This window comes from Aotus nancymaae, unplaced genomic scaffold (assembly GCF_030222135.1).
Source record: "Aotus nancymaae isolate 86718 unplaced genomic scaffold, 86718_ANA_hifiasm-v0.15.2.pri h1tg000007l, whole genome shotgun sequence".
NCBI classification, from domain to species: domain Eukaryota; kingdom Metazoa; phylum Chordata; class Mammalia; order Primates; family Aotidae; genus Aotus; species Aotus nancymaae.
The window spans coordinates 39,233,372-39,248,158 of NW_026988418.1; the positions used below are offsets into that span (position 1 = coordinate 39,233,372).

Sequence of the window (14,787 nt, forward strand, 5' to 3'; positions counted from 1 at the left end):
TTAAATTTTTCTCACTTCTCTTTATATTTCACACCCTAGCCCTCTACCTCACCTTCCCACCACATTCACCTCAAATCTAAACAGAAATCTTAGAGCGAGGTGAATTAAGAAAAAAAGAAAAAAAATACCTTTTTACTTTTATAGAAAAACATATTTTTATAATAATCTGAATCTGAAACTTTTAAAATAATTTAGGACTTATATATAAAAAAATAACATTTAATCCCTCTGTCCTTCCTTCCTTCTCTCCTTCATTCTTTCATTTATTCCACAAATATTTACTGAATATTTTCTAAGTTAAAGACATTGTGCTTGATACTGCTTTATGAGATATATTTCTCAGATTTTGTTCATGACCTCAAGAAATTTTCAAAGACAAAATTAAGGGGGAATCCTTCTCTCCCTCTCTCCTGTCCTTTCTTCCTCATCTCTCCTTCTTCCCTCTTTCCTCCATCTACTTTCTCCATCCATGCCATCATAGTCATTTTCATTATTATTGGGATGGCTCTGGCAGGACTTCCTCCCTAATGACACCAGGACCGCCAGAATTTACACTTATGCTCTGCTTCTATGACCTGAACACCTTGGAGGTAAGAATGGATTCTAAGAGACAATCTCATCTTGTTAGGAGTGAAAAGACAACAAGCAGAGGTTTGCAGAAGCCACATACAACCAATGAAGCCTATAAGATAGCTGAGAATTAAACAAAACCACGTGTTATGATTACCTTCATTGTTCCTGGTTAGTTAGCACCTCCCTTTCCTCAACAGAATGCCAGGGGCGCAGAAGTGGGATCTGAGTGAGGGCAACAGGTGGATTGGAGAACATTTCTTCCCATAAGTAGTAGGATTTGATGGAAAAACAAGTAACTTCAGGGTAATAAAATGATGGAAAGTTCTGATGGGTCGAGTCCATATCTGAGCTTATGAAGGGCAGCCTTAGGCAGCATAGCTGGTGCTAGAACCATTGATATCATCAAGAAAAGAGTAGTAAGGTGAATGCCAAAGAAGATCACTTTGGGATAATGAACAGCATGACAGAATCCAGCAGCCTAATGAAGAAGATGTGATAATGGTAAAAGAAATACATTGAGAGTAGGCTTTGAATAGGGCAGAAGAAGTGGAACAGAAAGGCAAGAAGAGATGTGCTTATGGAAGGTCCTGTATATCATACTAAGGGTCTATACTTAGACTGTAGAGTCCAAAGGGATCTAAATGTGGGACAGGCAGGGTCAAGTCTGATTTTAGAAAGTTCAGTCTGGAGGTGGTGTGGCCAGTGTTTGGGGGGTGGTAAAGACTCTTTCAGGAAGGACAATATCAAGAGCCAACATGGACTACTTCATCAGGTATCACTAGCAGATATTAAATTATCAGTATAAAAACCAGCTATTATTACTTTCAGATTGGTCTTTCTTCTCTTAGTCGGGGCACTTAGTAGGAGAATCTAGTCGAGACAGAGTGTAAATGCATGAATAATCATCATAGTCTTACCAGAGGATAACGTTTAATGAGTGTTATCAGTTAGAGAAGTATTTATATAATCTCAATTTTCAAGACAAAGAAATAGAGGCATAGTGAGATGAAGTGCCTTGCCCAAAGTCATAGATTGAGAAAATGGTAAAGATGACTTGCAGTCTGATATTCTGCCTTTAGAGCCCAGCCCAGGTTCTAGTGTGTGAATTAACTAAGTTGTTAATTGGTATTCATACCAATGGGGGCATTCTCATATAACTGGTTCAGAAATGTTAAAAACTGGTACCAGCCTTCGGTAGATTTTGTAATGCAGTTTGTCAATAAGCAAAATACCTAACTTGTACGGAAAATTAAGAGGCTGATGCAAAGCATGATAATTACATTTACTTTGAAATCAGCAATTTGTGGACAAATTTAATTCATTTTGCCCAACTCTGGCTTCATTCCCAGTATTAAAAAGACAACTACAGGGTACACTTGGTTAGCACTCAGGGAAAATAAAGCAATTATTTTCCAGTTTCTGCTAGAGAACACTAGGTACCCTTTGTCAGTCACTGGTATTGACTCTTATTGTAGGCAGTTTGTAGGAACCAATCTGATGGAATGGGTGTGTCTCCCTCATTCAGCTCCACAATCCAATGACCCTTTTATTCAACAAAGACAAAACTAAACAGCAAAATATTGGTAGTTTTTTTAAAAAAGTTTAAAAGTAATAGAATGCTTTCAACTCGGTAATCTACTTTAGAGCACATGTCAATATGCCACCTTCAGACATGGTTATAATCAAGTAAAAATTACAAATCCAACAACAAAAAAATCAAGGCAATAAAATTCTCCTGGGTACCACTGTATAAAGTCTTCTGTGCAAAAAGCCAGTCCTAGAGAGAAATTATAGTTAGGCAACATTTCCCGAGGGACTTTTTCCCAAAGGAGGTTTTGTTTTGGCTGCAGACATTATTGAGAAGTTCAAGTTAACGTGAGGATTATGAATGCGTAAGGTGACATGATAAGAGGTTACACTCAACTTTCTAACATCTATTTTTAAATCATAATAGAAAAACTCAATGAGTTTTTAATATGCCTGCACATTTTCCCATTTTATTCGGGGAGTGGATTTAGGTTTTTCTGGCCTGACTGGATTTTTAAACTGCTACAACATAACATGAAAATAATCATGGCTGTATTCACTGAGTTTGATTCATTTGGCAAAATTATGAAAAACAAGTTTATCTCATTCAGCCTCCTTAGCATATTGGTTCAGTATATCTCACTTTATAGAGAAGAAAGAAAGCAAAGATTTTCACAAGATAGAGCTGAAGACTGATATTGAGTACATAGAATGAAGGAAGAGCCCAGAAAGCAACGTCTCTCAGTGTGGCTGGACAGATAGATACATATAAATGTAATCCAAAGGGTTAGTTCTGAGTATGAGAACATGGGAACCTGGGGCCTTCCTTCCTCACCTCTACCCCTAACAAATGAGTGGGGTTTTTCCTAGAGTTTACTATAGTTTAATAAACAGGATGCACCCAGAATGTGGATTCAACAGATGAAACAAAATGAATGAAGGTTTTATTTATATACTCTGTGCTTTGCTACTTCATCTTTGTGCAAATGGCAAGAAGCTTTATCGTATTCAGGGAGAACTAGATTTGGAACTTGGTCAGTGGCGCAAAGTAGAACAATAGCATATTAATGACACAACTTTTTATATGGGAGAAGAATTAGCATTTGATAAAAATCACAAAGAATCAATGGGCAGGGACTCATCAATGTGTGAGGTGACTGGACATTGATACACATAATACAATCGACATTGTCTTTAATATTTATTGAATAAATGACAGCATATGAACAAAAGCGTATATCTTTTCACACTTCTTTACAAATTATAACCAATGGTATACAGGTGCGTTTTTTATTTAAAAATATTGTTTAGTGACTAAACAATATTTTTAAATAAAAAACGCACCTGTATACCATTGGTTATAATTTGTGAAGAAGAAAACAAAATAATCTAGCAATAGACTGGATTAAGAGTTAAAGATTTTATTTTGTGGTTAAAGACTACTTCTATAGTAGAAAGAATAAAAACATATACATATTAATGTAGACTGCAAATTTACTAGGTACAGATCTTTGCACTTGCGTTCTCTCCCGAAATAATGTATTCTCTGTGGGTTTTATTTTGGAATAGGTATTTCTGCTATGAAGTCTGATAAATGATATTCCCACTCTAAAGAGCAAGCAACTAGCATGCCACACTTTTGATGCATATTTTTGCAGCACAGAGGGGATTAAATTCTAAATGTCTCAGCTGTTAAAGGCCCCTTCAGACTTGCCCAAAATGAGAACAAAGAAGGAGAAAGCTTTCCCTACAGCAATTCATCAGATCTATTTGGGCATAGTGACATTCTCTCAGAACTTGTATGGATAAGTTACACTGAACAGTTCAAGGGTTTGCAGCTGCTTGGAATTATTTGAGAAAAAAAAATATCTCTAGTTCTTAGGCATTTCACATGGCCTGACCAGTGCTCAACACTGGCTAATGTTCACTGAGGATCTAACAATCAGTAGTTATATCATAATATCTTCTGTTTCTCAAGTGCTCACTATGTACCTGGAACTGTTTTCTGCATTTTCCACCCATTGTATCACTTAATATTCATGCTTCTTATCTTAGGGGAATGACTGTTTATATTGCATATATGCCAGTTTTTTGCAGTATGAAAAATTTGTTGAGCTGAGTGTTATACATTATAAACTGACATGTAGTTACTGTTGTTTAATCTAATTGGTGGTTGTTGAATCTAAAAGATGTTCTGACTACTTCAATAAAGGCAGCAGCAATCACTTCCATAAATAAATCATTAGACGTTGAACACATGTGTAAACAGGTAGAGTCTTCTAATTTGCTGAATGTTGATGGACTCAAAACAGTTACTAGAACAAGCCATAGATGGAATACATTTATTGATGGAATAAGTCAGACAACTTGAAACAAGGTATTGTGGTGTGTTAAATGGTAATTCAAATAAAATGAAGTGACTGATAACATTTTCACTTGTTTGGAAAGTGGAGAATTTTTAGAATTACAAATCATTGCACTTTTACGTACATTTATCCTTTCATTATCCCAGTGTAGGGTAGATAGGACAGAGGATTGCATCCAACTTAATTTATTTGGTGTATTATCTTTTGTTTTATGATTTTAACTCTGTCTAGCGTCGTCTCCTACCACTTAGATCCTGTGTATTCTTTTGACCAATTGACAAGGTTTCTGACCAAATTATGGCCTTTCAAACTGTTAATCCCTCTGCCTGGAATGCCCTTTGCCTCTTCTCTTGGTGACGCCTCCTCGATCCTCAGGACTCTGTTGGAATATCACCACCCAGACAAACATTTCCTCAACTATTTCTTCTGTACCCACCTTTCTTCTGAACTCTCACAGCACCCTGTGCACACCCCCATTAGACTCATTGGACACCTGGTATTAGAGTGTTCTATTTACTGGCCAGCTGCAGTAAGTTGTGACTCTTTGGAAGCATGGTGTGTCTTTTATGGTTTTATTTCTATTGTTTCAGCACCTAGCCAAGTCTACACAGAGTATGAACTCAATGAACAATTGTGGCTTGAAGATGTAAATTCTTTAGTACGTATTGCATGATATCCATGTGATACATGCAGGTATATCATGCATATTAGTACTTTGTTCATTTCCCCAACTCCCACATCCCTACCCCCTGCCCCGCCAACACACACACATTCTCACTACATTCAGTGATGTGTAGACTTCTGTCTCGTCAGTGGTTTTCATTGTAGCTGCTGAAGCTTGAGGTCACGATCAGGTGGAAGTGACTACTAGAAGGCGGCACCAGTGCACTGTATTCTGTTGTACTTGTCATCTGGAGCACATAGTGTGCCTGAAGGTATGCCTTTCCTAGTGGAAAGGAAATACTAGCACTATGAGAGCACTTTCATGCCAAATAAGAAGAAGGGCAAAGAATCAAACCCAGGCAATGTAACAGAAATTGGGCTGGGGACGTGAGCTGTGGAAGGAACCTCTGTCCACTGCAGAATACCACTCCCAGTGGCTCACAGAGGAGTCGGTGTCTGGCTTCTGCTCTCTGGTTGCTCCCTTCACCCTCTCTGTGCTCATTACGTGGTTCTCTTTGATAGAACATGAGAGGCAGACATGGATTGCCAGGAAGCAGGCTTTTACAACTGTGATTTCATTCTGTTTTGAAATTTCTGTCAAAATGGTTGATTAATTTTTCTCTCATGTATGCATTATGTATGTGTTGCTGCACACAACAGTGGCTTCAGAAAGGCTGTCCACGTCTTTGTGCCCAAACTCCAGCTATGCAATGCAATGCAGTGCAGCAACCAAGAGAACCAGAGAGCCGTGCTGGGCTCAGAATAAACAAAAGCACAAATCCCATCTGGGTCTCCTTCAAAGCAAGCTGCTGTTTTGCAACAAGCTACCAAATGACGATTAAAAAAAAAAAGATTCTTACCTGTTTACTTAATGGGTGACTGGCCTCTTTGCTTTTATTTAGCCATCTGTTCTGGTCTATGTCCCTTTAAACTTGTAAGATCCATCACTTCATTTAAGCTGTTACCTTGACACATTGCAATGTTGTGGACATAATGATTCCACAGAGGAGCAAATTAAAACAGTTTTTCATGATTAGAAGGTTAAATGAGGTAAGGCTGTGGTAGTTAGTGGTGAGATAAGAGGTGTGAGGCGGCAGAGCTCAGGGGACTTTCAGGTGATTGGAAAATTAGACCGGCGAGACAGAGGGCTGGGGCTTTTACAAATTATGGGAGGTGAGCAAGAAGCAAGACTGCCTTTGGGTATCGCTGACTCCTGGGGGCTGGTTGCACTGCCCGTACAGAGGCTATGGCCCTAGCCCTGGGAGGGTACAGGAACTGCCTTCAGGTTTCTTGACTTCCCTGGGAGAGTTTGAAGAGCAAAAAGAACTAATTCCACCAGGTAGTAGTAAGCTGAAAACACAACAACAATAAACATTTTAGTCTTTCTCCGACAGTTATGTGGCTTTTCTTAAGTTCAAAGAAGAATTGGGGGGCCGGGTGCGGTGGCTCAGGCCTGTAATCCCAGCACTTAGGGAGGCCGAGGCAGGTGGATCACGAGGTCAAGAGATCGAGACCATCCTGGTCAACATGGTGAAACCCCGTCTCTACTAAAAATACAAAAAATTAGCTGGGCACGGTGGCGCGTGCCTGTAATCCCAGCTACTCAGGAGGCTGAGGCAGGAGAATTGCCTGAACCCAGGAGGTGGAGATTGAGGTGAGCCAAGATCGTGCCATTGCACTCCAGCCTGGGTAATGAGCGAAACTCCGTCTCAAAAAAAAAAAAAAAAAAAAGAATCGGGGACCCAGCCCAACTATATGAAAACAGATTTTGTTGTGTCTTTACCCTGCACTTCATGGCTTCAGCAATGCCCCTTCTTGCTCTAGACTTGACCTTCCACCTGACTCCTTGACAGTCCCTGAAAACTAGAAAGCGAAGAGCTTTATATTTTTTACTATCTTAAATCAATGCCTGCTCTGACAACTCTGGTTTCTCTTGGTACGATCCATAATATTGTAGTCACCTAGACTCAAAATCTGAGGCATCTCTGAATTTTCTATCAGCAACTTCTGTCCTGTAGCCCAAGTTCCATATCTTCCACCTAAATCACGTTTCTCGCCTTTTTTCCCACCTTGTTATTTTCTCTGCTTCTGCCCTAGTTTCCATCCCTCATTACCTCTGTCCTAGGCAATTGGTAAATAGCCTCCTAACTAGTCACTTTTACTCTCTCCCTGCTCCAAAGCATCTTAAACACTGATGTTTGATCATAACTCATGATTGTCTTCTTTTTTTTATTATACTTTAAGTTCTGGGATGTATGTGTAGAATATGCAGGTTTGTTACATAGGTATACACATGCCATGGCTGTTTGCTGCACTATTCAACCCATCACCTACATTAGGTATTTCACCTAATGTTGTCCCTTCCTTAGCCCCCTACTCCCAATAGGCCCCAGTGTATGATGTTCCCCTCCCTGTGTCCATGTGTTCTTATTGTTCAACTCCTACTTATAAGTGAGAACATGTGGCGTTTGGTTTTCTGTTCTTGTGTTAATTTGCTGAGAATGATGGTTTCTAGCTTCATCCATGTCCCTGCAAAGGACATGAACTCATCCTTTTTTATGGTTGCATAGTATTCCATGGTGTATATGTACCACATTCTCTTTATCCAGTCTATCACTGATGAGCATTTGAGTTGATTCCAAGTCTTTGCTATTGTGAATAGTGCTGCAGTAAACATACATGTGCATATGTCTTCATAGTAGAATGATGTATAATATTTGGGTATATATCCAGTAATGGGATTGCTCGGTCAAATGGTATTTCTAGTTCTAGATCCTTGAGGATTTACCACACTCTCTTCCACAATGGCTGAACTACTTTACACTCCCACAAACAGTGTAAAAGCATTCCTATTTCTCCACATCCTCTCTAGCATCTGTTGTTTCCTAACATTTTAATGGTCACCATTCTAACTGGCATGAGATTGTGTCTCATTGTGGTTTTGATTTGCATTTCTCTGATGACCAGTGATGATGAGCATTTTTTCATATGCTTGTGGGTTGCAGATATATAGACCAACAGAACAGAGGCCTCAGAAATAACACCACACATCTACAACCATCTGATCTTTGACAAGCCTGACAAAAGCAAGCAATGGGGAAAAGATTCCCTATTTAATAAATGGTGTTGGGAAAACTGGCTAGCCATATGGAGAAAACTGAAACTGGACCCTTTCCTTACACCTTATACAAAAATTAACTCAAGATGGATTGAAGATTTAAAGTAAGACCTAAAGCCATAAAAACCCTAGAAGAGAACCTAGGCAATACCATTTAGGACATAGGCATGGGCAAAGACTTCATGACTAAAACACTGAAAGCAATAGCAACAAAAGCCAAAATTAACAAATAGGATCTAATTAAACTAAAGAGCTTCTGCACAACAAAAGAAAATATCATCGCAGTGAACAGGCAACCTACAGAATGGGAGAAAAGTTTTGCAATCTATCCATCTGACAAAGGGCTAATATCCAGAATCTACAAGGAACTTAAACAGATTTACAAGAAAAACACAACCCTATCAAAAAGTGGGCGAAGGATATGAACAGACACTTCTCAAAAGAAGACATTTATGCAGTCAACTGTCCCCTTTAACAAACAAGCAAACAAAAAACAAATGTCTTTTGGCTTTCCATAACCTAGCAAACTCAGTATAGATGTATTAGCTTGATATCTGAGACAATTCAGCGTATAGTTATCATTTGTGTTTCTAGCTTTTTCTCTTTCTTTGTGCTTCAATAGGGCAAACTACTGTGTGGCGATGAGTAACTCTATGTATTCTTGTCTCCGTGCTGTTTCCTTTGTCTAGAAATCGCTGTTCACACATCCCTATTAAGTGAAACACATGTATTTTATGAAGCTCAGTCTCAAAAACATCTTTTCTTTCTCCCATCTCAATCAGATGCAGTTGTTCCTGCTTTTCTTCCATGGCAGCACACTTAGAGGAATGTTCTGCTGCTTGGCACAATTTTTTTTCCCTCTCACTTTTTGAATCTTACTTTTGCACATCCTATAGCACAGGCAGAATTTCCTACTCATAGAGGGTGCTAGATACAGAAACAGAAGAATGAATGATAGTGATACTGTGTCCACAAGAATGTGAACATCTATTCATTCATTTATTTATTCATTCGTTTCACTCAAGAGTTCTTTGAATGCTTGTGGCATGTAAGGTACCATGTTAAGAGCCTGGGATACAGAGATCAAGATGACACAGTACATTCTAGTTCTCGAAGAACTCACAAATACATGGAGGGAAACCACATAAATAATTACACAGTGAAAATTACAACAATAGAAGTGTCTTTAAAGTATGGGAGTGATCAGACTTTACCTCTGTTAGACTGGATAGGTTGGGGATCAAAGCATGGTGGTGAGGAGGAGATTGAGCAATTAGAAAAGGTTTCCTGTCATTGGAAATGTCTGATTTGGGTTTTGCAAACTGAATAGGAGCTTACAAGGAATATAAGAAGATAAGGAAGGGTGGAGAGGCAATGGAAGAGTCTAAGAAAGCAGCTCTGCTTGCTCTCAGCAGCCCAGCACACTAGGACAACCTGGTCACCAAATAATTATTTTCTGTTTTCAAGTAAAACATCCTGAATGACAGAATCCTTTAATCCCTATGAAAGAAAAAGAGAGGAATAAAGGAAGCTCTTTCTATGACTGCCTTTGGTTGAAAGTCACTCGTTCTTCTTTTTTGTTTTTTTTAATGTCTTGTAGAGAAAGTCTGTGATTGCTGTGAGCTTCATAGCAGCGTTCCTTTTCCTGCTGGTTGTACGCCTTGTAAATGAAGTGAATTTCCCATTGCTACTAAACTGCTTTGGACAGCCTGGTACAAAGTGGATACCATTCTCCTACACATACAGGCGGCCCCTTCGAACTCACTATGGATACATAAATGTGAAGACACAAGAGGTAAGACCTCAGAGAGTTACCTAGCCGTTGGAGAGTATCCATGGTAACGGCTTTTCTTTAGGAGCAGGAGGGCTTCCAACTCACTGAACTTACTCTTTCTGCCCTGGAGAGCTTGCTTGGGTCCCTGACAACATCTTCTGTTTTATTATTCTTAGACATTTACTGACAGATGTCTAAATCTGCCACCCCTACTACATTAAATCTTCTGATTCACTGGCTTCATATGGAGTCAAGGAAGCAATTACTTGTTTTCCTGGTGGTTTGTGACATAACATACATATCTCTCCATTTAGAAGCTCTGATCAGCAGTTACCAGCTGGAGAACTGGCTGGCTTGATTTCCTGTAGGTCAACTGGGTGGGGAGAGCTCTTTATAGAACTTCAAAAAGGCATTTATACTCCTTAAAACTCTGTAATCCTTAGACCTGGAGCTAGAAAAGGCCAAGCTGATTTTAAAATTTGCGGTGGCTGCAGAGATAATGGGATTTAAAGAGTTTTCAAATTTAAAGGGGTTAAAATCATGTAAATCCTATAATCACTGAACCTTTAACTCTTTGTAGCCAATTGATAGTACAGGAGAGGATGGAGGTATATTGACAACTAGAAAGTGCACAGGATGCTGGCACTCTTGCAAGCGAACATTTGCCTCAAAAGTAAAATTAAAATAATGAACCTCACAAAATATGTGACGTATATAGAAGTGGTTAATAAAATTTTTCACTCTTCATTTCTATGGAGTTGGATTAATGTGAGTTTAATATTCAGAGACACAAAGTCCAAGCCTGTTGGTAACAAAGGTACAAGCTACCAGTGTGTCTACATCACTAGACAGAGCCTTGGATCAGATCCCATTGAAAGGTCGTTTTGTAAAGATACTAGAGGGTAGAGTCATGCATGGAATGCTACTCCTATCCTAAGAGTTATTCTTAGCATTCTGGAAGAAAGCTAAGCTTGGTCTATCTCCTTTTGTGGGCAATCTCGTATCTGAGTCATTGCTTCTGGTTAATTTGATTCTTCAAAAATTGTTTCTATATCTGCAGGATTTACAGGCTTTTGATTAGAACTTTGTAGTTGAAAAAAAAAGCACCATTAATAACAAATTCTTAGAATCTTTGATATTTATCCTTTAATTGGTTTTAAATTAATTTTTTAAAGTGTCTATTGCTTGAATTTGTTGAGTGTCTTAGTAAATTGATTACCTATTTAAAAATGTATCTGTTTGAGGAGAGTTTGTCTCACTCTCGTCTTTTGTTACTTCTATTTCTTGCTGTCATTTAATATTCTATAACACTACTGTACGGTGTTAATCAATTCACAAATGCCTGTCACAGGTTGAAAAGGAAACATGTGACTAAAATGTCTCATGAATTATTCTCATATGGGAAATCCCGTCAAATATCAAAGACCCTTTCATTTGTTTAAGTATTGATGAATTGGCTTTTGGAGTGTGAAAGGAAAAACTGACCTATGGATGCAGTTATTTAATTGGTTATATTAACTAGACTATCTGTGAAATTATTTTGATGTACTTTTTAATATAATGACTTTACAAAAGAATATTGAATATTATTTTGCTCTTGCAAAGGTTATTTCTTAGGAGAAAATATAGTTACTGGGAAGAATTTGGGCTCTGGAGGCATACAGGCATGGTTTGAGTGTCATTTCTAATACTTAATGAACTTAAGCTGTATATTTGCTTTGGGGTAACTTCCTTAACCTCAGAGCCTCAATTTCCTTATTTTGCAAATAAGGATAACAACATCAGCCTAGCAAAATTATTTTGAGGATAAAACAGGTCAAAGTATTTGAGGTTCCCAGCTCCAAATTGCTATTCAATGAATGAATTTCTTTTGCTTTCCCTGTACTTTCCAGTATGGCATGAAGTGTTCAGTATGAATAACGTCATATGTGCTTTAGAGATTGTCACACACTATGTCCCTATTCATTCTATTCTAATCCTGAGAAGGTCAATACGCTTAGCTGAATTGAGTCAGGTGATCACTAAACTGATCTACTTATTTCAAGATCTTGGCCCTTAAAGTTTTCTCAGAGTTTCTTTCCTCTTAAATGCATATGCTTTCTGGAAATCACTAAACTTCTTAGCATTTTTTTACATATGCAGGCATACCAGCAGTGATTTCCAGACCTAGAGCATCTGCAAACGTGATGGCTGTTAAGGGTGGTTTTGCTGCCTGATGCTTCAGCTTGGCCAGAAGTTGCTGTAACTAGACATGGATTTTATGAGCTAAAATGATTGCAAGAAAGAATATCTCTTCATTACTGTCTAAAGAAAAGTGGAGTAGGAGGCAGCAGAATTAGGTCAAACATCTAGTGGACACTGTATAAAGTATAGGGTTGCTTAGGAGCAAAATCTGATTCTTTAGTTATCTTTTAAAAATAGATGAGTCTGGTCCTTTGGATTGGCACAACTGAAAATATTGGTGGTCTTGTGAATCTATGAAAGCCTGTCCTGAAGTTCCCACATATAGTAAATTATGCCCAGTTTAAGCTCTGCTTCATTGTATCCATTAATCTTTTTTTAAAAATAATCTGTTCCCAGGGGAAATAAAAATATTAAAAGAAACACATGAGAGATGTAGTTTTGCTTATATTTCAAATTATTTATTTTTTACCTGATCTAGACCCATAAAAAGGAATGTGTGGAAACTGTGATGACTATTATAAAGGAGTTAAATAGAAAGATTAAAATATTCCTTCCCACTGTAATAATGGTGATCTAAATATAACAGAGTTGGTGATTGGCTTTAACTCTTTACCCAGTCTCCCCTTCACTTTCTCAACCAGTGCAAGCTAAGGGTCTTTTCTTCGGGGGAAAGGAAATCTTGAGAAGCAGGAAGGAAAATGAGTGCCAACTAACTGTGAGTGCTGAAATTCTCAAAGTCTTTGCTGGCCACAGAGCCCCAAATTCCTCATCAATACATGTTTAAGCTGATAGCAATCATGATGTCAAACCAAAGCTTGGATCAGGAGTGATTTAGATTTTGCAACAGACCTAGCCCTTACCTCCCTGCTGTATCATTACTGTATCTATAATGCAATCCCTCATTTTAAAAATTGACAATATGGAGATTCCACCTATAACATTATGGCAGAATTATTGTATTATCAACCGGTCTTGGATATGGTAAAAAGCATATGTCACCCATGTGTATCTCCAGAAAAAAATTAAAAACATATTCATGCTTGACAATATCCTAAAACCCCATTTTCTCCTTGACACAAATACTATTTATTTTAAATTATTAATTGTAGCAGACAGAGAAGGTATAAAGGACTAAGTTAGTCCAGGGCTTGGTTCAAAGTAAACTTGTTTCCTCCCTGTTGAGATGATGGCAGATTTTTGGGGAAAAGGAGGAAATGAACTTCAGGCTATATTCCATTTGTAGTTTCCTATCATGGACTCAGTCATTGTGTTGTCTTTTTTGTTGTGTGACCTGGTGTGAAAACACTGCTCAGGGCGGCAACCTGCAGTTTATTTGCATTTACTGCTGGGTGAGAGGATCCAGCTCTCATGATCAATAGGATGCCAAGGCCAGATCTTTTTGGTAATCACTGGGGGTATCAGATGTCTTCCTCAGATCTGATAGGATCTGCCTTTTAAGATGCTGAGGCTACAGAGGATTTCTGGTATTTGGTGAACAACAGCACCCTTTCCCTGGGTGCCTGAAATGTGCCAAATGGATAGGTGCAAGATTTCCAGAGCACAGAAAGCAAGTGCAGGGGTTGCATACTGACTTACTAGACAATTTAATGAGGCTGAAGTATGCCTCTTTAAAAAATGAGAACGTTTTAAAACCTCAAGTAGACTAAATAGGAATATTTAGGATCAGTTGCTGTGACAGACAGGCCGCACTAGCCTAATTAAAGATGTGCATAACATATTGATGTTGCAATAGAATTTCCCAAATTATGGTTATAGTAACAATTAAGGAAGAGAGCTGACTTTCTTGGCAATAAAAGCACACACTCCACACATTTAAATAAATGTACACATGTAACTAAAGCTGACATGAATAGGTTTTCTATATTTGGAAATAGAGCCTTCGGGTTTTACATAAGTATATTGAGAGCAATTATATGCAAATGTATGTTCCAAAAGTTTCAAACTGATCAATTTAATTGTTAATTAAAATCTGAACATTCCTATTTATGTAATCATAAAGCAAAATAAAATTTGACTATTAGATTGTTATAGAAAAGGAGACAGCTAAATTAACATATAATAAATCAAAACTTTGTGACTTTTTACCACCCTCCTCATTGATTTCAGCCTTTGTTCTGACAGTCCCACCCCTACCACCATGTCTGTGCCATGCTCTTACTCCCAAATGAATTTGACATGTGCATATTGGACTTGTCCTTTTAAGGATAATTTATCATTTTCCCCAAGTATGAAAGGATATATTTTTTGATTGGAGAAGAGATGACTATGTTTCTCAGTCTGGTTGTGAAATAGCAACTCTAAATCAATGACCATATCTCAAGACAATCTATGATTGAGTGCCAAATGAGAAGGTCATATACCAGGAAGCTTTTATGGGAGAGGTGAGACATGTGCTTTGGAGAAGGATCTGAATGGGACAGAGGAAGAAGTAAAAGTACAGTTGGGTAAAGAAGCAAAAGTTCACAATATTTATTGTGCATTTTCATTCAGCCCCTATCATTCCCAGTAGGCCAAGGACACTACATCGAAAGCCACAATGAACCCCTAATGTCTATGCTGGT

At 38.2% G+C, this 14,787-nt stretch overlaps 1 protein-coding gene across 2 annotated transcripts in view; it reads left to right on the top strand.

Moving 5' to 3' along the window:
• Nucleotides 1–14,787, top strand: part of ST6GALNAC3 (ST6 N-acetylgalactosaminide alpha-2,6-sialyltransferase 3) — a 352,495-nt gene that overhangs the window by 28,856 nt on the left and 308,852 nt on the right. For both annotated transcript variants that reach the window (XM_012442800.3, XM_064372520.1), the window contains exon 2: nucleotides 9,848–10,042. In XM_012442800.3, the coding sequence (XP_012298223.1) occupies nucleotides 9,848–10,042 (195 nt within the window). The remainder of the gene's footprint in view (nucleotides 1–9,847; nucleotides 10,043–14,787) is intronic.